The sequence below is a fragment of the Cryphonectria parasitica genome (assembly GCF_011745365.1).
Source record: "Cryphonectria parasitica EP155 unplaced genomic scaffold M406scaffold_2, whole genome shotgun sequence".
Lineage (NCBI taxonomy): Eukaryota > Fungi > Ascomycota > Sordariomycetes > Diaporthales > Cryphonectriaceae > Cryphonectria > Cryphonectria parasitica.
Window position 1 is genome coordinate 174,567 of NW_024468910.1, and position 22,599 is coordinate 197,165.

At 51.2% G+C, this 22,599-nt stretch overlaps 6 protein-coding genes across 6 annotated transcripts; 3 read left to right on the top strand and 3 right to left on the bottom strand.

Annotated features, from left to right (window-relative positions):
- Positions 1–45: 45 nt before the first annotated feature.
- M406DRAFT_326823 (uncharacterized protein) lies at positions 46–1,578 on the top strand (the record flags this gene model as incomplete). Its single annotated transcript, XM_040920137.1, has 1 exon — positions 46–1,578. The coding sequence occupies one exon, from the start codon at positions 46–48 to the stop codon at positions 1,576–1,578; it is 1,533 nt and encodes a 510-aa protein (XP_040779189.1).
- A 3,900-nt stretch (positions 1,579–5,478) lies between these two features.
- Positions 5,479–10,625, bottom strand: M406DRAFT_336871 (uncharacterized protein; the record flags this gene model as incomplete). The annotated part of the gene is made up of 5 exons (XM_040921191.1): positions 5,479–5,550; positions 5,786–6,505; positions 6,571–6,626; positions 10,189–10,498; positions 10,551–10,625. The coding sequence occupies 5 exons, from the start codon at positions 10,623–10,625 to the stop codon at positions 5,479–5,481; spliced, it is 1,233 nt and encodes a 410-aa protein (XP_040779190.1).
- A 1,075-nt stretch (positions 10,626–11,700) lies between these two features.
- On the top strand, positions 11,701–12,537 carry M406DRAFT_326824 (uncharacterized protein; the record flags this gene model as incomplete). The annotated part of the gene is made up of 2 exons (XM_040920138.1): positions 11,701–12,198; positions 12,235–12,537. The coding sequence occupies 2 exons, from the start codon at positions 11,701–11,703 to the stop codon at positions 12,535–12,537; spliced, it is 801 nt and encodes a 266-aa protein (XP_040779191.1).
- A 274-nt stretch (positions 12,538–12,811) lies between these two features.
- On the top strand, positions 12,812–13,279 carry M406DRAFT_249959 (uncharacterized protein; the record flags this gene model as incomplete). The annotated part of the gene is made up of 2 exons (XM_040916656.1): positions 12,812–12,948; positions 13,066–13,279. Coding segments are annotated over 2 exons (351 nt in total), but the record flags the coding sequence as incomplete, so codon positions are not given.
- A 5,569-nt stretch (positions 13,280–18,848) lies between these two features.
- M406DRAFT_354866 (uncharacterized protein) lies at positions 18,849–19,621 on the bottom strand. The gene has a single exon (XM_040923012.1). The coding sequence runs from the start codon at positions 19,602–19,604 to the stop codon at positions 18,996–18,998; it is 609 nt and encodes a 202-aa protein (XP_040779193.1). The 5' UTR covers positions 19,605–19,621; the 3' UTR covers positions 18,849–18,995.
- Positions 19,622–21,236: 1,615 nt separating this feature from the next.
- Positions 21,237–21,760, bottom strand: M406DRAFT_354867 (uncharacterized protein). The gene has a single exon (XM_040923013.1). The coding sequence runs from the start codon at positions 21,738–21,740 to the stop codon at positions 21,246–21,248; it is 495 nt and encodes a 164-aa protein (XP_040779194.1). The 5' UTR covers positions 21,741–21,760; the 3' UTR covers positions 21,237–21,245.
- Positions 21,761–22,599: the final 839 nt, after the last annotated feature.

Sequence of the window (22,599 nt, forward strand, 5' to 3'; positions counted from 1 at the left end):
CTAATGCTATCACGCAGCGGTGGAGCCAGGCTCAGCGTGGTCAGCATGTCCTCAACAAGCGAGGGAAGCAAGGAAGCCACTAAGCAGTTCAACGGACCTGTGACGGCAGATATTCCTCAGGCCGATGTGGACCAGCCTACTGAGCCCAAGATTGCGGCACCCGAGGACGATTATAATACAATTGACGACGTCAATCAAGTCGCCGATCCTGGCAACGCCCATTCCATCAACCTCAGCTCCCCTCCGGACTCGATGAGCACCGTCTCCGATATGGGAGAGGGCCCCGAGAACGAGATTGTGGTTGGCTCCGCCAAGAACAAGTCGGACGTTGCTGCTGCTGCTGCTGCTGCTGCTGGTAACGCGCCTGCTGTTGCCTCGGAGGACGGTGGCCCTGGTGGCGCAGAGGCTATGGACATTGACGACCGCAGAACCGAGGGAGACAAGGAGCCTGAGCAGCGTCCCAAACGCAAACGCGCCTCTCTCTATAATGATCTGGCGGAAGAGAAGACGGACAAGGCTATACTCGATGACACGGCCGACGACCTTGGTGCTTCCGTCTCTAGCACCTTGCAGTCCAAGAACGCAACCCCTAACCAGCTTTCTTCGAGTGCAAAGTCAGTCATACTCGGTTACTGGCGCAATTCGGAGGCTCCAGAACCAGACAAGCATGTTGTCGAAGGTTTCATCGACTCTTGTAGTCGATTGCGTACTCGGATTCGACCCTACAACCGCGACGGTAAGATCATCACCGACAGCTACCCACTGAAGTCTGGTTCCCGTGGTAGCTGGGTCACGTTTCACAACGTCGTCTTTGACGACTACCTGGTCAACCTCGATCAGCAGCAGGTCAAGGAATACGTCAAGATCCGTACCAAGCTGATGGCCAGAGATACGGCGGACGGATCCAAGAATGATAATACGCTTGCCGTCAAGCAGGCCATTAGAACCTGTCAGGCCCGTGGCCCGCCACCCAAGGGTGCCCCGCCGCCCTTGATCGCATACGGAGCCACCATACCTGACGCTGCCCGTATCTCGTACTCCCAGGCCGAGAAGCGCCGTCGCACTGCCAGTGCCAATGCCGCAGCCTCGGCCTCCACTCCGGAAGTTCTTGCTCGCCGCAATAGCCCTGCCATCACGCCCGTCCCCAGCTCACGCCAGTCGTCCCAGATGCCCGTCTTCTGCACCTCACAACGACCACTAGCCCCCGCCGATCCTCACCACGAGCGTGGCCCTCGTCTCGAGCGCGCCCAGAACCTCGCCTTAAATGCCGTCTCTCGCATCGAGGCCAACCAGGCCAAGGTCGAGCAGCGTGACGCTTACGCGGCCTCTCACAATGGCCACGCCGGCGGTGACTCGTTCCGCGAGAACATCGACCGTCTGAACAACGACTGGTCTGCGCAGGAGACCCACCGCATCCGCACCGGCAATGAGAACGCCAAGATTCATATGGGTGTCAAGTATGAGCGTAAGACGAATGGCCCGTTCGCCGGAAAGCTTGTCAGTCAGGGCGCTATCATCAGTATCGATGGCGAGGACTATGTCGAGTATCGCGTCCTCACCAAGCCTACGTTCATCTGATCGCCGTCGCGCGAGCATCTGTTCCACCAGTCCACCAAGTGCCCTTGGCAGCTCGTACGCTGGAAACACCGTAGGCACCGGATGGGGCATTTGAGCTAAGCAGCGTGTCAATGCTTCGGCTTTCGCATGTTCCGCATTTCCATCTTCCGTCCGAGGACGGTTGTGACCAGTTACAGCCGATAGTCGCACCAAACACGGATAACAGTGGTAACCAATAGTTACAACCAATAGGTATAGCCACGGGCGGCTGTCACGATGTTTGGCAATTGTTGGTTCTGGGGTTCTATTACTTTCCTGTCGGTCAAAGCATTAATGCCTGAGAGTCTTATTGTAATGATCACAGTAATCTGTAGGATAAACCGTATAGGCGAAGGGTTTGTATTAGCAGAACGGAAGGAAGCTTTCTTACTGTAGAAAATGATACGAATAGGGTCTGAGCCCGAACACCAGGCTCGCCACCGAGAAAAGCTTGCTCACGTAGCCGCCTCTCTGAGGCAGACTCTGGTTGAACTGTATTACTCATAATACAGGATTGCGAAATAATAAATCGTTGCGACTGGATTTTTGGTTTTGTTTGCAGCAAATGCTTAGCCAGTAAATTGTATTCAAATAACGCAAATAAAATGGCTCTAACGTCAATTCCCAAATAGGAACCAGTGGCTGCCGAGCAAAAAGCAGAGGTTACAGTCTACACCTTAGAATAGGGCTTGTCTTATCGGAGCTGAGCTTTTAAGGACACGATCGCCACGAAATCGATCTCGAACTGGCTCAATTTAGCCGTCTTTTTTCTGAAACTCTTCGTTCTTCGCTAGGCTTCCAACGTACTCAATATAGTTGCAAACGTCAACGGCTCGCAAAGGGCTTGACGCAAGCGGAGCGCCAAAGATCTAGGTCCGAGCGGCCCACATGGACACCCACTCGGGTAAGAGTCCTGGGTCCGGATAAAAAGACGTATTCCATATTCGACAAATGGTACAGTTATAGTCGCGGACGCATAGTAGCCCAAATCGCCAAAGGTGACTCATATACACTGGACAAACATGTAGGATAACATCCTCGACGGTCCGTATGAATTGTACAGTGGCGACGATGGCTATTAAACACCTGAGTCTCATAAATAATAATGTTTTTACACTGGCTTACGATGGATCGTAGTATAATAAGGCCCCAACCTGACCCTTCCTTCTTTCCTTTCTCGCAACCCTTTCTCGCAGATATTAGAACCCTCACTTGACACCGCAACTTGGCACGAAAATGACGAACGCCTCGGTACAGACGTCCAACGAGCTTCGACAGCATGACCTGGAACAGATGACGCGCGCAGAATTCAAGGAATTTCCTTTCCAAGGCGTTGCGAAGTGCATTACAATTGGTGGGGAGAGAATGTTCCATTTGGAGTTTTCGCTTCCTGGTGTCTCGGGAGACGTTGGTCTGCCGGTGAGCTCGATTGATCATGGATCGCCGAAATCGGGTTCAGGTCCTAATCGGAGGAGGAGAGTGTCGAAGATATCATATCTGGGATCGAGGTCACCTGGTGATAAGTGGACGCCAGAGGAGGATGAGATGGTACGCAGCATGAAACGCGATGGCCGCTCCTGGGTTCAGATACATAGCGCCCTTCCACACCGTTCCAAGGGTGCGATCCAAGTTCGGCACTCGACTAAACTCAGGGGTTGACCCGGTGAGGTACAGCAGCTGAGGTTAGCAACATGTTAGAAGTTATTGACGTGGTAGAGTACTTGCATACAAAAAGAAATATAACCCTGTTTTAGAATCTAGCCTGAATTTCGCCGACATTGGCGTGGAATAATTGCGAGTCGTAGCTTTCCTAGACCCTCCATGCGTAGGAGTTCGCTAATCGCACACATGACGGCGATCATCCCGGTCCAGGCTCAGATGAATGGGCAAGGGACGGGCCGCTCGGCCGGGGATCCAGCGGCCAAATAACAACCCAAGGGTTCCGCAACCCAGGTGTATCAGCGGTCCCAGCCCAATTCAAGTATCGTAAAAATTACAGTCAGATCAACCAGCGGAGGAGAGGCAGAATGTGGGGCTTTTAGGAGATTCCAACCGGCTTAGGGCTATAAATAGCCTAGAGTACTTGTCCCTATGAGGTTAGTCCTGGCGGCCGGAATAAAGTCGGCATCCTTTCTTGGTTGACCCAATGAAATCGACAGATGCCATTGTTACCTCCTTGATCTCCAGAGCAATCATTGGTCAGACGTGGATTGAGACAGGGGTGCCTTCCAAACAACAAGCCAACGATTCTGTTCACCATTCACCCAATAGTGCCCGTCAGTTATGGTTTGGCAGGCAAGGAGAGCCGTCAATTATACCAGCAGGTTGTGAGAGTATTTGGGGAAAATACAGCAAAAAAATCTCCTTTCACCCTAGAAAACTCCCGACCCTCGGCCACGAAATGATAGATCAACAAGTTATCGAAATCCGTCCGTCACTCGACCCTTGATGCCAACTTCCCTCGTGCAATGTCCGCTTCTAAAACCAAGAATGATACATGTCCTTACAGAAAGCGTAAGATATTTGATTGCTTCAGGCTGGAGCAACAAGCGGAGTCAAGGTCCAGTTGGAGAGAGCGAGTAGTGACCATCAAGGCTGTGGCAAAGACGATCTGCCAGAAAAAGACGGAGCCCGACTTGGTTGTTCATATGAATTCAGGGCAATTTCTGAATGGTGGCTGGGTTGTCGGCTCTCTGGAGGCCGATACCCTACTATCGAATTGATCATGAACAGGATGCCATGTAGCCAAACCATGTTTGGGAGGTTTCCGGTAGTCGAAAGCGCAATCGCTGTCGCAAAGATTGCGATAACAGCAACACCGATACCCATGGAATGGATGACCATGTGCCAAGGGGCCTGGTTCGATGATTTCCCGGATGGAATAGCGTAAAGAGTGTAGGCGGTGACCAATACGGTTGCAACTTGAGACGTGAGTGGTATCACGTACACAACTTCGACAGGAACCGAATCTCCACGAACGAGTACGAAGACGAAGATCAAAACGACTTCAACACATTCAAGGATTGCCGTGCATGCCCACCACTCTTCCCGTCCAACCGCCCTCGCGAAGACATGGATAATCGCAGCGATCTAAATCATCATCTCAGAATAACAATGCTGCAACCCAAAGACTTCAACTCACCTGAGAGTCACAGACTCGACAACTCTCGTATTTTCATGGAGTAAGCCTGTCGACGCGTTATCCTGTAAACAAGTGGTTGCCCGCGCACAACGAATTGGTGCACACCCGAAAGCTGAGACCAATTACCCTGCCACTATTCCAGCAAGGCTGCTCCCAGAATTGTGATTCTGGATCTGCTCCCAGATACGGTAGGTGATCTCGGTACATGGGTAGTTACCGACGCGTAATGGCAGGGGTGCTCACAGATATGTGATTCCCGGGTTGTTCACAAATACGTGATTGCAGGGGTGGTCGCAAAAGTGTGATCGGCGATCGCCGCCCTGTGGCACCAAAGTGCTCAAAAAAACTTATTATCCTCAGGCATCAATTTGTATTCTACCCCACTCACGATGTCAGGATCTTATTGTCACCCTATCGTCACAGTTGGTGGCCGTTTCAACGCCGCTTTCATCTTGTATCTGAGACTTACTATGCTCCCTTAGAACCCTCAACCCATCCCTTCCTCTCAACACCAAATAGAATATCATTCAGAACCTCCTTGCAACCAAAGATGCAGCCTTACTGCTTCCCGTCTCGCTCCTCAGGGTTTCGGACAGAACCGTGTTATAACATAGGTGAAGGAGGCTCTGTCATTTTTGTGTACCAGGGCAATAGATTCGTCATGGTTTTGACTGGTATAGCTTCTGGGATGCTCCCGCAGTGTCAGCATATTGGTATCTCTGAAATGATTTCCACCTACCTCAACTGCCCACGTGCTCGTTCACATGACAGAGGCTCCGCAACTCGGGGAGTTCATTCGATTTTTCCTTTGCCTTTGCAATCGGTGCAAATACCACCATTTTTCATGCCCTCGCCATTGCAAGCTTCGCATTCCATCGTGCTCAGTGAATTGACGGCCGCAGGTAGTGAATAAAGGCCTCAAAGTGGTTGCGGCAACACGTTGCGTGACGGGGTACATGTTAGGTTTAAATGCGAGCCGTCGCCGTGTGTCGGGCAGCAGTTTCGGCCCGAGCCACTCCGCTGTGGGGCTATTTCTGCCAGTCGCACCATCTCCCTGACGAAGTCCTCATCCTGCTCTGGTGAGTCTCCAAGCCTAGAAAAACAAGCATAAATCCTGGATGCCACACTCTCCAATACCTCTGCGAATCTACCGCCGAGGCATAGTCCTTCCTGGTGAAGTTTTGCTTCGGCATCCTGGAACTGGCTGCGGTCTAACCGCCTGGCGAGGGCCTGTCGTGATATATTCTTGTGCGCGAGATGCTGAGGATTATCTAAGATGTTTTTGATCCTCTCATCCGGCCATAACAGTGGAAAAGGCATCGGGTAGTGATTTACTTGCCAAGGAGCAGTTTGAGCGAACTCCCAATCGATGACGGCCAGGAAGTTCAAATCATCGTCGACTATAATGTTTTGGGTGCCGAGGTCCATGTGATTAAGGGGATATTTTGCGTGAGGCGCTTGAAATAGTGTCGTAGACCGTACAATGTCAACGAAAACCAACGCACCGAGCTTGCGGAAGTGCGACAGGTTTTTACCTGTACTGCCATCCGAGGAGTTCGCCCGGTACAAAGCTGCTTCTCCAAGAGCAGTGAAGTACTCGATAGCGTTAGAGAAAGGTCCTTGTGACATAAATCCTTCCGCTGCAGCGGAAGACAACTTGTCGATGATGGGCTCTCCTGTTTTCGTTATGGCGGAGATGGACCCGATCAGTGGATATGATAAGGTTGCTAGCGACGTTTGGATCATTGTCCATTGAGCCATGATATGCTGTTGCTTTGCAAACTAGGACATGTTAGAATCCTCCAAGGCAACAAGAGAAAAGATTCACAGACCGACAAACTGCAAAGGTCTGGCACCATATCTTGCAGCGTGTTCCCATAAAAGCCTTCTATAAGCATGTAGCAGCGTTCCACACAAGTCAAGCGGAATCAAGCGGCTTGACAAGCGAAGTTGACGGTTTGGCGATGGTCTTCAAGACAAGTAAGCGGCCTTTTTGACCAAGCGGCTTGCAAGCGAACAAGCGAATTGCCTCAGTCCTATTGTGGGTTCTTATAGGCTCAGTTGAAGCTATCGCGGCCCACTCTGGATGCAACCTTGCTGGGGTTTTTGGTGTTTTGGCCTAGGCTTTTGCCCTGGCCCTTGGCTATTCGGCCTATATATCCGTATTAAGTCTTTTCCTCCGCTGGCAGGCAAGCTCTTCTGTACCTCTTCTACCCTTGTACTTGGCATCCTCGCGTTTACTTCCTCGCGTTTCGCACCTGGGTGTCCTCGCGTTTATCTATCATCGCTTTCCTTTTACTATCATGGCTAATAGCAATGCTTTCAACCAGCTTAGCTACGCGAGATATACCTCTATCCAGAAGCAGATTGATGCCTACGATGCTACAGCACAGTTCTCTCTTGGTACCCTCAAAGACCTCCTACGCATTAAGGTTCCAGGACGATCCCATGCTTTTGTCCCAGCTCGCTGGATGCCAACATCATCGGCCAAGAGGAAGCGCCACGGGTCTGATATCTGGCATTTCGGCGAGAAGCTCTTCGAGGTTATCGTACAGGCTGACGGCACATGCAAAGTTGCAGCGGATTGGTGGTTCTGTTGCCTCTGCGATCAAAATAATCGACAGACCTTATATACTACGCGTAATAGTATCTCGACAAGCATATCAGCAGCTCTAAAGCATCTCGAAGGTTGCGATAACGAGGGCTATAACCTTGGCAAGCTGAAAGAGCTTGTTGCAGAGGCAGAGAAAGAGGAGGTTAGCCCAGAGGAGCTTGGCTGGCGAAAGCGGCGAAGAATAAACCATCGTGGCCTTTTCAACAACAGCAGTCTATATACAGCGCCTGATGCCTTGAAAGATGCTGCTAACGCTCCAACTCGTGCAGTTGTTAGTCTCGCGAAGAAGGCTATAACAGAGCTGGTTGCTTGTTGCGATATACCTCTTTCAACTCTCGAGGCGCCTTAGTTCCGCCAGCTGTTGATGGTCTGGAATAGTACCCTGACGGAGCACTTTTTCCCTCGAAGTGATGGCATAGTGATGAGATGGCTGTTTGAGGCGTTTTACGAGAATCTAGCTGGTCTTCAGCTCTAGCTTCAGTGCGAGGCTATCTCGAAGATTCATCTATCTGCTGATCTCTGGATCTCGCTTAACTACAAAGGCATTCTAGCAGTGGTTGCGCATTTTGTTGATAGCGATGCAAAGCTGCGAAATCGCCTTATAGCAGTGAGGATGATCAACGGCCAGCATACTGGCAAGAATCTCCAGTGGCATCTCCATTAGATTATTATGGCTTTTCAGCTTGAGGAGCGGCTCGGCTGGCTTATTTTTGATAACGATAGCACGAACGATAAGGCAATAAGGCTTCTTTTTCGCAAGATGTATGGCTTCAATCATCGTGAAGCTGAGAAGCTGCGGATTGAACGGCGATGCCGCTGCTGAGGCCATATTATTAACCTTATTGTCAAAGGCTTCCTCTCTGGTAACGCTAAACAGATACTCGAGGCTGAAGACAGCGATGCTGATGAGGTAAGTTGAGCTGTTTTGTATCTTCCTGGCTTATTGCTAATATTTAAGCAGGAATTCGAGCAACAGAGGAATCAGTGGGATCAGTGGCAGCGAGAAGGATCTATACGCTGCGCTCATCTTATTGTAGTCTTTCTCAAGGCAAGTGTACAGCGGGTTCAGGATTTCGAGAAGATTGTTCAGAACTCTTTGTTTTCTTCAGAGGACTAAGATCTCGAGAACACTACAGCCTTTTTGGCAGAGGCCCTTCCTCAGCCAACAGCACAAGACCTTACGATGCCACCACTACCGCTTCCTACAGACCCTACAGATGAGCAAACTGGCGATATATCTACCTTGCGGCCAGTGGTAGCTCAGGAGATGCGATGGAACTCAACAGAGGCTGAGATATCGCGGCTGCTGAGGCTGAAAAGACCTATTGATTTCTGGGTTAAAGAGCAAGTTCGAAGCGGTGCTAAAATACAATCTTTGAGTGAGCAGGACTGGCGAGTGCTTGAGGCAACTCGAGATCTTTTGCAGCCATTCCTATGGCATACAAAACACCACGAGGGGAACGCTGTAGCTGTTCATGATGTCCTCAGTTCTTTGTAGGATCTCAAGAAGCATTTGCGATTCTTTCAGGAGAGATTTGGAGGCAGAAAAACGTATGCTGAAGAAGAAATCCTTGAGGAGATTATTGTCTCGCCAAATGCAGAGAAACTAGCCCTCCAGCAGCCCTCATCGCGATATCAGGCCCCTTCAAGACCTTCCTCTCGGCCCTCGCCTCGACTCTCCCCTCGACCCTCCTCTCGACTTTACTCTCGGCCCTCCTCTCAGCGTTCCTCTCGGCCCTCCCCTCGACCCTCCCCTCGATCCTCCCCTCGCCGTCGAGCTTCACAGTCTTCAGATATATTTCCCAGCACTCCAGTACGGGAATGGCCAGATGTTGGTTCTCAATAAGAGGCTGAGATATACCCCGAGGAATGTGAGCTTGAAGGTGCTGAGTTTCTGAGAGAATCAGTAGCCCACGCGTTGGCAATTCTCAAGCGATATAAGAGCAAGCTTCGCGAATGCCCTATATATTTTGCTGCTGCTGTTTTGCATCCGAAATATCGCCTGGTTGGTATTCGTATAGCAGCGCCAGCTATTGCTAACGATGTTGAACAAGAGTTTAAGGCTTTTTACGAGAAATATTGGGCATATAAAGATCCAGCCTTATCATCAGCATCAACACCCAGCTTGCAGGAAGATTAAGAACATAACAAGCCAAAGAAGCAGTGGAGGACCGCCTTCAGAGCACAACCAAGGCCAAAGCATCAACGGCTATAGTTAGAGCTGGAGAAATATCTCCAGCTAGAAGAGGACGACGAGGACGACGATGGTTTTGAGCCCCTCGTCTGGTGGGCAGCGCGTAAGGCCGAGTTTCCAGCCCTCTCACAGATGGCCTTCGACGTCCTATCTATCCCCGCGATGTCGTCCGAATGCGAGAGAGTCTTCAGCCAAGGGAAGCTTACGATGTCCTCGCAGAGGAGGAGAATGAAGAGCAGCACTCTCGAGCTCCTTTTGTGCCTCAAGGACTGGCTGAAAAATGGAACGCTGGCAGGACCAGCAGCAGAGATGAGGAGGAAAGGCATTGCCTAGCAGCTTTTTGCCAAAAAAAGGCATTCGAGGGGGTCAGAAATGTTTCTTTCAGCACTTGAGCGAGGGACCTCGCGCGGATCAGAGCGTAACAAGGAAAACTATCATCATATGCCTCTGTACCGGTTGAACCACGTGCGTAGCTCATTTGTTACTCTCACCACCTTTCGTTTCGTATATCTATCGTACATTCCTAATCCGGTATAGTGACCAAGTCACCAAGCGAATCAAGCGGCCAGGTACTAGAAGACAAGCAAGCGGCCAAAATAGTTAGCAAGTCAAGTGGAGGGCTACCGCTTGCCTTGACTTGACTTGTGTGGAACGCTGGCATGTAGACAGCGCCAGCATCGGCGGCGAGCTGTGATCCGGGACCTTCGTAGGCGTAGACGCGAGGCATAACCACGGTCGGGAGCCTCTGTCTCACGAAACGCATTGTAGAAACCTCGCACGCGATCGAATATTGTTCGTCCGTTTCGTTCACTGTTGGTAGAGTGTCAGGGTGGCGAGGCAATCGAACACGTGCGATGATAAGACTGTCGTCCTCAGCGACCATCTCAAAGCAGATCCAATACTGCCCTGCCGAAAACGGCTCGCTCATACTGAATTTCTGGCCTTTGATGAGCTCGGCATGGTGCAGAAGCACGCCTTTTGTCCAGCTTGGCAAGCAATCCCACCAATCGCTCTTTCATGCCGTTGTAGTCCCAGCCGTCGAACGATGTCCATCTTGTGCTTGGGGCAATTCTCGACATATTAAGTCTGCTGGGTTCCTAAGGAGAAACGTATGAGCTGAGCACGTGGAAGTGGCTGAATGAGTGTTGAGATTGAATCTATCTAATACAAAAGGAAGATCTTCTAAGTAACTAAACCAGGCTCTGAGATGGTTTATGAGGAGACCAAAACAGAGGGTTAGGGTTAAATATGCCCCATTTTTCACACACCCCCCATCTGACTGGTCAGATGTGCCAGAAAAGTGGGTCTTTTGTGGGGTCCCCGCAGACGCGTTTAAGCTTATGTGGGCGCGTTTTACAGTCGCCTTGCCTCCTTCCAGTCCTCTTTCTTTTTCAACCAGCTCTTTTTCCATCTGTTTTCAAGGTTTTTGAAAGCCTCCGCGCGTCAATATGCCTCTTCTAGTCACTCCAGATTTCTCGTCAGGCGAGTCTGACGTTTCTGTCCCTCTCAGCGAGCTCAGTATGGCTGTTTCCGATGACAGCGACTCTGCTGAGGGCGAGATCCATGTGGCCTCTTCTGGTCCTTCTCCCGATGTGGAGACTGATGAGGATCCCTTGGGTGCAAACCCCAGCTCCCCTGCCAGTGTGTCTGAGTCGCATGGTGGTCCCTCGATGGCCACAGAGAAGAGCGCGAGCCCTGTTCAGCCTGTCTTGATTCCAACCGCTGGTCGGCACCCTCTTCCTGATGTGAGTATAGAAAGAGCTGCCTGGGGATTGGTATGGGCTGAACTGATTGTTCTTGTTTCCAGGGACGGCGGTCTGGCCTGCCTGCTTCAAGTCCTCAAGCTCCGGTCGAGTCGTCTGCCGCTCGTGCTGATACCCTGATTTTGCGTCCTTCGGTCGATGGTGCCTCCGATTCAGTCGGTGTTGGTCTTTCCAAGCGCTCTGGTGCTGGTTCTACGGGGATTTCTAGCCCGTTTATCGATGACGACGACGATGATGATGAAGACGGCTCTGTGCTCCTTCAGGAGGCGCCCAAGACTGTAGGTTCGCACCGCTTTTTCTTCCAATGTTTACCTGGCTGACCCTTTTTCAGGCTTCCGGTAGCCTTTCAAGTTCTGGGCCAGTCGCAACAAGGCCTGTCACCGAGCAGGGTATGGCTCGTTTGAGGTCCCAGGATGCGTTGATGCAGGAGCTTCAGCAGGAGCGCCTCGATGTGGCTGCTGGAGACGCCGCCAAGTTGAGGACTCCTCGGTCGCGAGCCAAAAAGACTTTTCCAGTGGCCACCCCTTCCAGTACTCCCGCTGCAGGTTCCTTGAAGAGCCAAGACGATGCTTCCTGGGGTGCTGTTCGCGATGTTCCATGCATTGGCTGTATCAAGAGTCTGGCTGCGAGCGGCTCTGATGGTTCCTGTCACGACCAGAAGGACTCATCTGCTGCTCGCTGTGCTCGGTGTTCGAAGGGTCACAAGTGTATTCCGGTCCCTTTCTACCTCATGCCTTTTGTGGACGAGCTTTATATGGCCAAGCGTGCGCTTGCTTCTGCTGAGGAGATGGATGCTCCTACGCCCTCGAAGAAAAGGACGCGCGCTGGAGTGGAGAAGGAGAACTCCACTCTCAACCTTGCTCCTCTGGGGACCCGATCCAAGCATGCTGTGTGGGCTTAGAAAGCTGCTCTTGAGCATTTTGAGGCGGGCAAGTTTTCGGAGGTTGACGAGCTGCAGAAGCAGATTGAGGCGCTCACGGAAGAGCGTGATGTGCTCCTTGCTGAGCAGGAGGCTGATCGTAAGGAGGCAGTTTCACGCTCTGCCAAGGAGGGGAAGGCCGTGGTTTCGGCTAAGAAGAAGGGAAAACAAGCTGCCGTTCAGTCTGTCTCGCGCTCTGTCGATGATCATCCTGTCGAGTCTTACCGTGAATGGCATCTGAAGCACGAGAAAGCCAAAGCTGATATCGAGGCAGTGCTGGCTACCCTTCACCCCCCACCTAAGGAGTGAGCCCTGTTCAGGCTTAGGTGTGCTCTAGGCTTTGGTGGATGATTGGGTTTTTTGTGGTTAAGTCCTTTGGTTCGTCGTTTGATGAAGGTTGCGCGCTTGGTTTGCGTGTTTCTGGGTGATACTCCTGGGCTATAAGCCCTCGTTTTTGATTTTGACAAATGAAATTTAGTGATTGAGAGCACCCAAAAGGGGCCAATGTGAGATCGAGTTGCCCATCTGTGTCCCTTTAGGTTCCTTCTTGGTCCTCTGATTCAAGGCATAGCTGACATCCTGAAGGTTGAGGAGCGCTCTGAAGTGTTCGAACTGCGCTCGATTGAGGTTCTTGGTCAGTCCATCAGCTGGCATGCTCTGTGTTGGCATATATGAGACCTGGAATTTGCCCTTTTGGAACTCCTGCTTGAGCCACATTTGGTGTATATCTATATGGCGGAGCTTTGTGTTTATCCTTTCACGCTCTGTGACTACCAGCCGTATGGCTTGTTGATTATCACAGAAGATATTCCAGGGCTCGCCGAGGTTCAAGGTGAGGTCTCGAAAGAAGCGTTGTAAGGCGATCGTTTCCTTGGCTGTGGCCGAGAGGGCGTACAGTTCAGCCTCTGTGGTTGAGGTGGTTACCAGGCTTTGCTTTGTTGCTTTCCATTGTATAGAACCTCCGAATAGGCTGAAGATATATCCTTGTGAGGATTTTCGGTTCTCTGCATCGTCGGCAAAGGAAGCATCTCCGGCGATTAGCAGGGCTTGAGCCTCAGGGTGGCTTCCTCCGTACTGGATTGCCAGAAATCTCGTCCTGTACAGGTAACAGATTACTCTGTCTGCCTGTTCCAGATGCTTTGGCTCTGGGTTTGTTAAAAACCTGGAGAGAAGAGCGCATGCAAAAGCCACATCTGATCTTATCATGATAGCGGTGTACAGGATCGATCCAATCTTCTCCTGGTACTCCTTGATTTGGTCTTTTGATGCTTCCCCTTTCCATTTGACAAGCTCCCCAAGGTCCAGAGGCGTTGGAGGTGTTAAAGCTGTGTTGGCTGCAAGGCCAAACTTGTTGGCTATTTTCTCGATGTACGCATCGTGGACCAGGCTGATTGTGCGGTTGGCTCTGTCTCTGACGATTCGAACTCCCAAGAACCATTCCGCCGCTCCCTGATCCTTTACCTCATATGCCTCGAAGATGCCTTCCTTCACTCTGCGTGCCTTTGATGCCTGGTTCTGCGGATAGAACAGCAGGATATCGTCCACATAGAACAGGACGATCAGCTTGTTTGCTTTGTTGGTGAACATGCAGGGCTCTTCAGTTGAGGGCGTAAGGCCGAGATTTCGCAGAGTTGAGCAGAAGTGCCTGTACCAGAGTGCTGGCGAGTCCCTCAGGCCGTACAGTGCCTTTTCCAGGAGCACGATTTTCCCTTCCTCCTTGAATCCATCAGGCAGCTCACAGAAAACGCTTTCCTGGCTTTCCCTGCTGGCATTCAGGAACGCTCCGGTGACGTCCATCTGGTTGATCTCTAGGTCGAAATATGCTGCCACAGCTATAAGTGTGCGAAAGGAGCGCGCAGCCAGCGTTGCTGCATACGTGTCTTGAAGGTTGCTTGCTTTTTGCAGGTCTCCTCGCACACAGATTCGGGCTTTGAATGAGGTTAAGTAACTGTCCTCATCAAGTTTGTATCTGTATACCCATTTGAGTAGCAGTAGCTTCTCTTTGGCTTTCCCACGCTCGAGGGTCTGCCACACCCTTTTGTTAACCAGTCCCTGGATTTCTGATTGCATTGCTTTCCATCACTCGGTATGGAAAGAACCGTTTCGTGCTTCTTTCCAGGTCCCAGGTTCGGGTGGTAGTTGTTTATGATGCTTCTTTTCAGCCGTCGCCAGCTCTGTGACTTGCTGAGGAGCATCAAAGTGCTTTCGCTGCGAGTGCGAGGCTCCTCTGCGTGTAGAGTTTGCCTCAAGTACAGCGGCTGCGACCACACTGTGTATGGTCTGAAAACGCCTATCCCATGTTCTGGTTGCTTCCTTTAGCTGATCAGGCAAAAAGGTAGCCATGAGGTTTATCAGAGCTGTTTGGCTCGTTACAAAGGCTGTGGCGAATGACCCTTGGTATTGGCGAGCTTTATCGATTGGTTTCCGTGCTCTGTCTGAACGCTGTGTAGATTGAGATCCATAGATCTCGTTCCTTGTTCGACGACATCTGGTTGAGGCCTGACCAGGCTCGTACCCTCGCGCTGCAGGCTGGCTCGTATCCTGAGCAGTAGATGCGCTGGTGGCTTGTTGTTCAGTACTTGAAGACGCCTGTTTAGTTGCTGAAACATCCTCGCTGCTTGCAGCAGCGCTCCTTTCTGGCTGATCCGTTCGTTCCGGTGCCTCGGAAGATTTTTCAGGAATTGGAAGTCCTTGCACCTTATCCCCTGAGCTTCTTCCCTGGGATGGGTTGCTTTGCAAGAGCGCTCCATTGCCAGTCTCAGATGCTCTCACCCCCGAGTTCCAACTCGGAATGCCTCCCGAGGGAGACTCTGAGGATGGGCTACTATCCTCATCGGACAGCGGATGAGGTCCTTGGTTTCGATTTGTAGCATCAGGCCAGGGAACTGGGTCCCATACGCCTCCAACGACGATTGTATCCATGATTTCCTCGTCGTTTCCGACCTCTGGAACGATTGGTGCTGGCTGAGCACGAGATAGTGCTTCTGATGCCTCACCGCTGTTTGGATCGTAGAATTAGCTCTCATCGAACAGAACATTGCGCACGGTTGCAACTCTTGCAAGCGCTGGAAGCTACACGCGGTACAGATTGCTTGCAACGTATCCCACAAGATAGCTCTTGTGTGCTCTTGATTCTGTTTTCATATCCCGTTTATGAGAGCTAAGTTCGCGCTCTTCTCGCAGAACGTATGCCCGGTATCCATATGCGTAGATCCTGGCCCAGTTGGGCCGTAGGTCCGAGACTGCTGTTCTAACTATTTCCAGCGCATACTAATGAAAGTACTGCCTGAACTAGCTATCCAGAAGTGAATTTGGCGTTTCGGAGTGCTTGAGCATGGATGGAGAGATGTTGAACAGCCAGGTGGCTGCTTTCACACACTCTGGCCATAGGTCTTTCAGTAGTTTGGCTGACAACAGGAGAACTAGCGTACGCTCCTGAATTTCACGCCCGGCTCGCTCAGCAGCGCTATTTGACTCTTTCGTGCGCGGTGGAGTAACCTCCAGATCGATGCCGTTGTCAGCGCATCATTGTGTATATACCGTTTCGTATGGCCTCCTTATGACTGAGGAGTCTGCGTTCTATCTGATTTTGCAGACGAAGAGGCGATATTGGCGTTGTACCCAGATCTCGAATAACCTGAGCACATCGAACACTGTGGATTGTGCCTTGTTAGATATCGGAAAGGCAAACAACTTGCCACTGTACTCGTCTTTGAGTATAAGAGCCCATTTTGAGCTATCCTGCGCTTCGTTATAATCGAGAAGATCCCAACTAATGCGCCAGAACGGTCGAGGGCTGTAGTATTCAGATCTTGCGCATCGAATGACCTTTGTGATGCGCCCTAGAGCACAGTGTTCACAGTCAATTCGTCTGGTTCTGTTAATTCTGATACTACGAACTGAGTAGACGAGCTCCTTCAGGGCATTGGCACCCAGGTGTCCCGACCTTAGATGCCAAAGATGCTCTGAATCACTTCTTTCAGGCGCCTCATCATATGAAGGACGAGGATGCCTGTTTCTTTTTAGAGTTGAGAACACGAGAACGCCAGCCCAGCTGTATGGCAGCGTGGCTGGAGCTCGAGAGTAGAAAGAGTTTGCAAAAGGAATGTATTCGAAGAAGACTAAGTTGAACTCTCTATGTAGATTCGCAATCACCGCGCTCTGTTCAAGCGTTCCTGAGCGCAGTATGCTATCTTTGCCATAGTATCAGATCCCTTTCTCGTATAAGAGAGCCTCAGCGATTATGTTGACATGGAAGCCATCTACAACCGCCACACAGTTGAGAACTAGGTCCTCAGTGCGTTCCCCTCGCCTCCCGTTCAGTACATTTTTGAAGCGTCGTCTCCCGAATCCCCGTATTAGCAACGATGAGCTCCCTGCTTCCACAACTTCTGCATCCCTTGAGGGAGAAAAGGTATTTGGCTCCAGGAGGTCGACGCTGTTGACGAGATGTACAGCTCCGCAGTTATCCAGAACTGTGCTTTGGGAAAGGATGTGAGGTATCTGAAACGGTATTGAGAAGACTGCCACGCTTGCTTGTAGCAATACTGCCTGGTTGAAAAGTTGAGGGTTGAAGATAGCGTTTATTTGGAAGAACTGAGGGTGCCTTGTTTCAGGCTTGAGGGGTATCGGATCTGGCATTTTGACGTTGTAGTTGAGAGGTTCTAGCACTCGACAGTGCCTGGATAGAGATTCCTGTTGTTCTCCGTCCTCTGTAGGATCCCCCCTGTCCAGCCTTGAGGAAGCCATCCAGTTCTGATAAGGTCTGAACGGAGCTCCTGATAGTTTTTGCTAGCCAGCTTAGAGAGAATCTTCTTTCTTTGCTCGTCAAATGGGGCCTTGAAGATTGAGTCTGGCCTAACTCCGGTACAGGCGTATTCCAGCCTTCCGCAGCTCATCGGGCCCCATTTATGCTTCCTTTGATACAACTTGCAGGGGCACTTGTAATCTCCCTTTTCGCTCTGGCTGGAAGATCCACCTTGTTTCTTCCCAGATTTTGTGCCTGAGTTGCCGGATGGTGGGTTCTCTCCGCCTATAGTGGCGAACACTATTAAGCCTTTTTTCTGCTCAGGCCGAAGTCGGTGGATTGAAGCGAGATTTCGTTGAAGCTGTTCGATAGTCTTGATAGGCAGACCATCGTCAGGTGCCGTAGCGAGGAGATATCGTTGCATTTTAGCCCACTCTGTCTGGAAGCGAACTCCGATAGCGGCGAGAAAGTTATCAGAGCTCTGAAGTCTCTCAACTTCGTCAATGCCGTAAACCTGAGCTAGGTTCAGGAGATCCTGGTGCTGCCGGCACCAGTTTTGGAAATCGGTGCCTTGCCTGGTGGCCAGCTCAAGGTGATGGCGGTACTGGAGGCGAACGACCTGTTTCATGCTCTCCTCGGACGGACAGAGGTCTTTCTTCAGGTTCCTGAGCACCTGTTGAATCGAGGGAGACTTCTTTCCTGGATAGGTGTGCATGTAAGGAACGAGGACTGACGGAGGTACTGTTTTCTGAATCCAGTTCCACATTCTCTGTACGTTCTGGTGAGCATGCAACTGCTTGTTTTGACGAAGCTGAAAGCGTTTCATCTCCTGATCATAGAGGATGGCTTATTCCTGGATAGAGAGTAGCTTGTAGTTCTCCGTTATAGTGTTTTTGCGCTCCTCCTCAAGGTCCTGAGTGAACTTGGAGAACTCGAGGTCGAAGTCTTCAGGTTCGAGAGAGAGCGCATCTGGGCCATCCGGATCTAGATACTCCCAAACACCCTTTCCCTTGCTCTGGGACTGCAAAATGCTGTACCAGGATGGAAAGGAGTAGGTGTCGGTGCACTTTACCGAGAGCGTGAGGTCGTCAGATTCGCGCTCCATCGTGGGCTTTGATAGAGCATGAGTATGACTGTTTGGGACAAAAGATGTGTTCTGAAAGAATAAGAAGTGAACGGCTCAGTCTGTTTCGATAGATAAGGGGAAGATTAAACCCGATTCTTGCGAACCGGGCTCATAACTAAGGAGAAACGTATGAGCTGAGCATGTGGAAGTGGCTGAATGAGTGTTGAGATTGAATCTATCTAATACAAAAGGAAGATCTTCTAAGTAACTAAACCAGGCTCTGAGATGGTTTATGAGGAGACCAAAACAGAGGGTTAGGGTTAAATATGCCCCATTTTTCACAGTTCCCAATGCTGTGAGGCTCACAATAACGCAACTGCTAATGTGGAGAAGTAGTGATGATGAGATGGAGAAAGTTACATAAGAGCGGCGGCGGCAGATCATTTAGCCGGTACAGAAGTCTCGAGCGGACGCGGGGCCCGGCCACGTTTCAGAGCTTGCATTGCTTTGTGGCGGAATGGCAGTGCTTGGTTTCAACCGCCACGTCAACTAGCTAGAAAAGGGTCATTGTTCGGTCAGATAAGAAGCAGGCTTCGATCGGTGTTGAAGTGAGCGTCGTTGACATCCATGAGACAGCAACGTCGAACAAGTCTCGCATCCTACTGAAGCTGTTTCGAACGGGCACATTCGGCCTCGTGTCCAGACTTAAGAGGGGGGCAGGGGCTTTCTCATCTAGATTAGGTTAGCTGGAGATTACGAAGTTGCTCGTCTCCGACTTCCCTGCCACTCATTTATTTTGCCCCTTGTACTGTTAAGATGCTTCATTAAACACCAGGGTGTTTCGGCATGCCAAGGCACTGCTAGGGATGAAGCTACGTAGCGGTAATCAAGTATGTAGTTACTAGAACTGAACCCGTTTGCACCTCTCAACTCCACATGGCAACCAAAACGTCACTACTTCCTGCCTTTCCTCCTCTTGGCCGCCCCTGGATCTGTAAAAGAAGTGCTTGGAGTACCCTTTTCCTGTCCCGCATCGCCCGAGTGGCTGTCCTGCTCAACAGGTAATGACACGGTGTCAGCATCCAACTGCGACAAATGATGGCTTTCCAAGTCCTGGGAAAGACCTGTCTCTGAAAGCGACAGGACATCGAAGTCCAAGTTGGCCGGCAACTGGTTGATAGCAGAGCAAATGTTCTTGAAGTGAGCGGGCATCCATGTGTCGTAGACGTTCTTCGTGAAACGATACGCTGTCCACTTCTCCTTGCCATCTAGTGCTGTGAAAGAAAACTCATGGATTGGATGGCGGTAATACTTGGTCTTCTTCCCATCCATCACGGGATAGTGACCGTAGATTCGCACTGACCTATGGTCATGCGAGATGGAGAACGCAAGAATCTGTCGGTGGATCTCGCCCTCACGCTTCACAGCACGAAAAAGCTCGGCAACGGCCCGTACCGCAAGGGTCATGCTGTGAGCGTTCTGGCGGTCCGCCACGTCCAGCGCTGCGGCGCCGCACTTCACCTCGCACGTTAGGAATGGGAAGTACATGTAGTACGTACCCATAAAGAGGGATTGGTCTCCAGCGATAAAGTCGCCAAGGAATGGAGACAGCTTGGCGAGCTGGTCGTCGGTGAATGCCTCGCGTCTAAAGCCCACAGAGTAGTCGGGTTGGGGACGAGTCCCAGTCAACGGGATCGAGTTGTTCCAGCCCTCATTGACGCTCTCTATCAAGATGTCAAGGTGCTTGGCGCCGAATGTGGCAAGACTCTCGGCCGAGGGAACGATAAGCCGAGTGATGTCCCGAATAACTCGGGCCTCATTTCTATCATGGATCCTTTGGCAAGTGGATTCGAAAACATCGTCGCGGAATAGTGAATCCTCAGGAACCGCTTGGGTCGTCTCAAATAAAGTCCTAGTAAGACCTTTGCTTGCGCTGGTAATATCCAGGTTGGACTTAACCATGAAACTGCCTTTGGTCCCTAGTAGGGTCTCATAGCGCGGATCTCGGTAGGGTGCACTCTTCTCTTCCCTCGGCTTCTGATCGCTGGGTGTCGTGGACGTGGCAGAATTTGATCGCTTGCGGGCAAGAGGCGACGAGGACCTTTTTCGGGCAAGTAAATGCTCCATGTCGAGTTTAAAGTATTCTTGCGGCCACTGCCCTTCTCTCGCCCAAAAATCGATCGGGTTGGCCGGCTCGTATGTGCCGCCGTTGTTGGTCGGGGATGTGTCGGAAGTATTGTCCACATGAGTCAATCTAGGAGATCGCCGAGGCCTCTTCTGAGGGGAGTTAAGGTCGCGATCGAGTGCGTCGACGGGTCGTTTCGTGCCACGCTCGCCAGGTGTCGCGGAACCCTTTGATGACTTAGTTTCGGTGCCTGCACAGTGGTAAAGATAGGAATGCCGTACCTGTCGAGATAGAGTCTTCTTGGTTGGAGATGGATACGGTTGATCGCATTCAGTGAGCTCGAGAGCTAGTCGCTGGTGGAGACGGGTCGTGCGACGGGTGCTTTTCTGGATTCCTTGGGGTCGCTTTCCTGTTTATCATCAGCGAGGATATCGCTCGGCGCTTCATGAAATAAGTACCTTGATCTTTTGGCGCCGACGATGTGCGCCCCTTCTGGGGGGCGAACTGTGCTCGAGTATGAGCCATGGCGACGAGAATGCCGGGGAGCGACGAGATGTTGAATTTATGTGGATGCGGTCTTTGGCGCAGTCCAGAAGACCAGCATCCGTCAGCCAACAGTTAGGCGCCTCAGCCACATCACGTGGAGTCGAGCTGCCCCGCTCCGTTGCAATCGCAGATCCGCTACGAAAATCAAGGGGCTTTAATATCGGGGGGGTCTTCTGGGACTCTCGCAACGAATTGGAATTGCATCCGCCATGGTGAATGGGATGCTCTCAACACGGGAGAGATGAAAAGGACTGAGAAATCGAGATTTCGCTTTCGCGCAGCAGTTCCACCCAGGCCCCACGGCCCCACCAGGCTTAGCTACCGCCGGAAAAGCTTTATTCCATAATTCTTCGTTAGCCTCTATCTCGAATGACCTCGTTGGCTCTCGGCAGGCAAGTGCCCGAGGTCATTTTCGTCATGCTGGGTTGTCCGTGGAGGAACCTCACGACATATAAAACATGCAATATTATTCATTAGGAAAGAAAAACAAATATCCATGCTAGTATACACGAGGGGTCACCGTCCATTGAAGCCTATTGCCCACCGAAAGAAAGCACCGATCCCCCCGTTGTTGTTCTTGACACCCGTCTCAAAGTGGCTGCAGACATTGTTGTTGTGCTGAGTCTTATGCTCCCACGCGATGCTTGCGCCCTCGGGGTCCCGGATCCACTTGACCTTATCACGTTTGCGGAGCCGGAAGCCAGGGTGACGCGGTCGCTGCTCACGGTCGCGCGACTGGACCAGTTCCTGTCATGGCTCCTCTCCGCACGGAGCTGGCAGTTCCCGTCGAGCAGGTTGACGGATCCGGAGCCGTCCCTGGCTGCGTCTCGCGAGAATGTGAAGGTGTTGCGCCCCGTGTTGTACGAGTTGGTATGATTCTCTATGAATCGCCGGATTGGGTCTTGGGGTTGCATCGAAGGCAACAGGACGTTATGCCTGTTGCTGTTGAGTAGGTCTTGGCCCTGCATTGAAGGCAATGGGCCAGTGTATCCGTTGAGTAGGTCGTTCGGATTGTTTCGGGAGGACATTGTGGCTTGTCTGATCGGCGATATTGAGATGGTATTGCGATATCTACCCTAGCGGTTTACGATGGAATCGATATAGTCACTTCATTATTATCATAAGAGTAGATTACTGCAACTCAGTTGGGATATCTGTATATATATATGCTCTCAACGCGATGGTCGGGCGGGGTAGTGACATCTTCTTCACATCATCATCATTGCAGCTGGACCAATCACTCGTGACTAGGTGGGGTCTTTGCTAGTTACTGCCTAGAGATACGATGCAACGCCGGAACCAGTCTGCCTCGGGTGCGGTGGGCCGACGCCATCCGGCCCGGGCCTGGCAAACGTGAGGCCGGCCCATAAATAGCGTGGGGTCCGATTCAAGATACCAGGAAGCTAACAACAGCTACCCGGTTCAAAATACTTGGAAGCAGGACCACAAAACACGTCAGTAGAACTTAAGACTCGGTAGGAAACATGGCAGCGGCGGCGAACTGGTTAAGGTAAGGTATAGGGTGCGGGGTTTGAAGACAAATATGACAATATAGTTTGACCGAGGAAAAGGCTATGCGGTAATCAACAAATAAATATAAAATTTTAAGAATAAAAGCATGCTTGACCTTAATTCGCCCTCTTCCTTGCCTTTCCCCGTACAACCTGTCCGAATTAAGATCAACGCGATATCAAGATGCATGATTAACAGCGGAGAGCAAGGAAGGTCGCGGGGGCGAGAGGGAGGCGCTCCGGGGGTGGCACCGATCAAGCAACCTGTTCGATCGTTGCCATTAGATTATGGCACCAGTGGATGCCAGACAGCCAATCATATCTGACATTCCTGGTATAAGGCTCCAGAGATCTTTGTCTCCGATGACGTGTCGAG

Bases quoted from the DNA above. Each gene is read 5' to 3' on its own strand.
- M406DRAFT_354866 (XM_040923012.1), bottom strand. From the start codon at position 19,604: ATGGGTACGTACTACATGTACTTCCCATTCCTAACGTGCGAGGTGAAG.
- M406DRAFT_354867 (XM_040923013.1), bottom strand. From the start codon at position 21,740: ATGTCCTCCCGAAACAATCCGAACGACCTACTCAACGGATACACTGGC.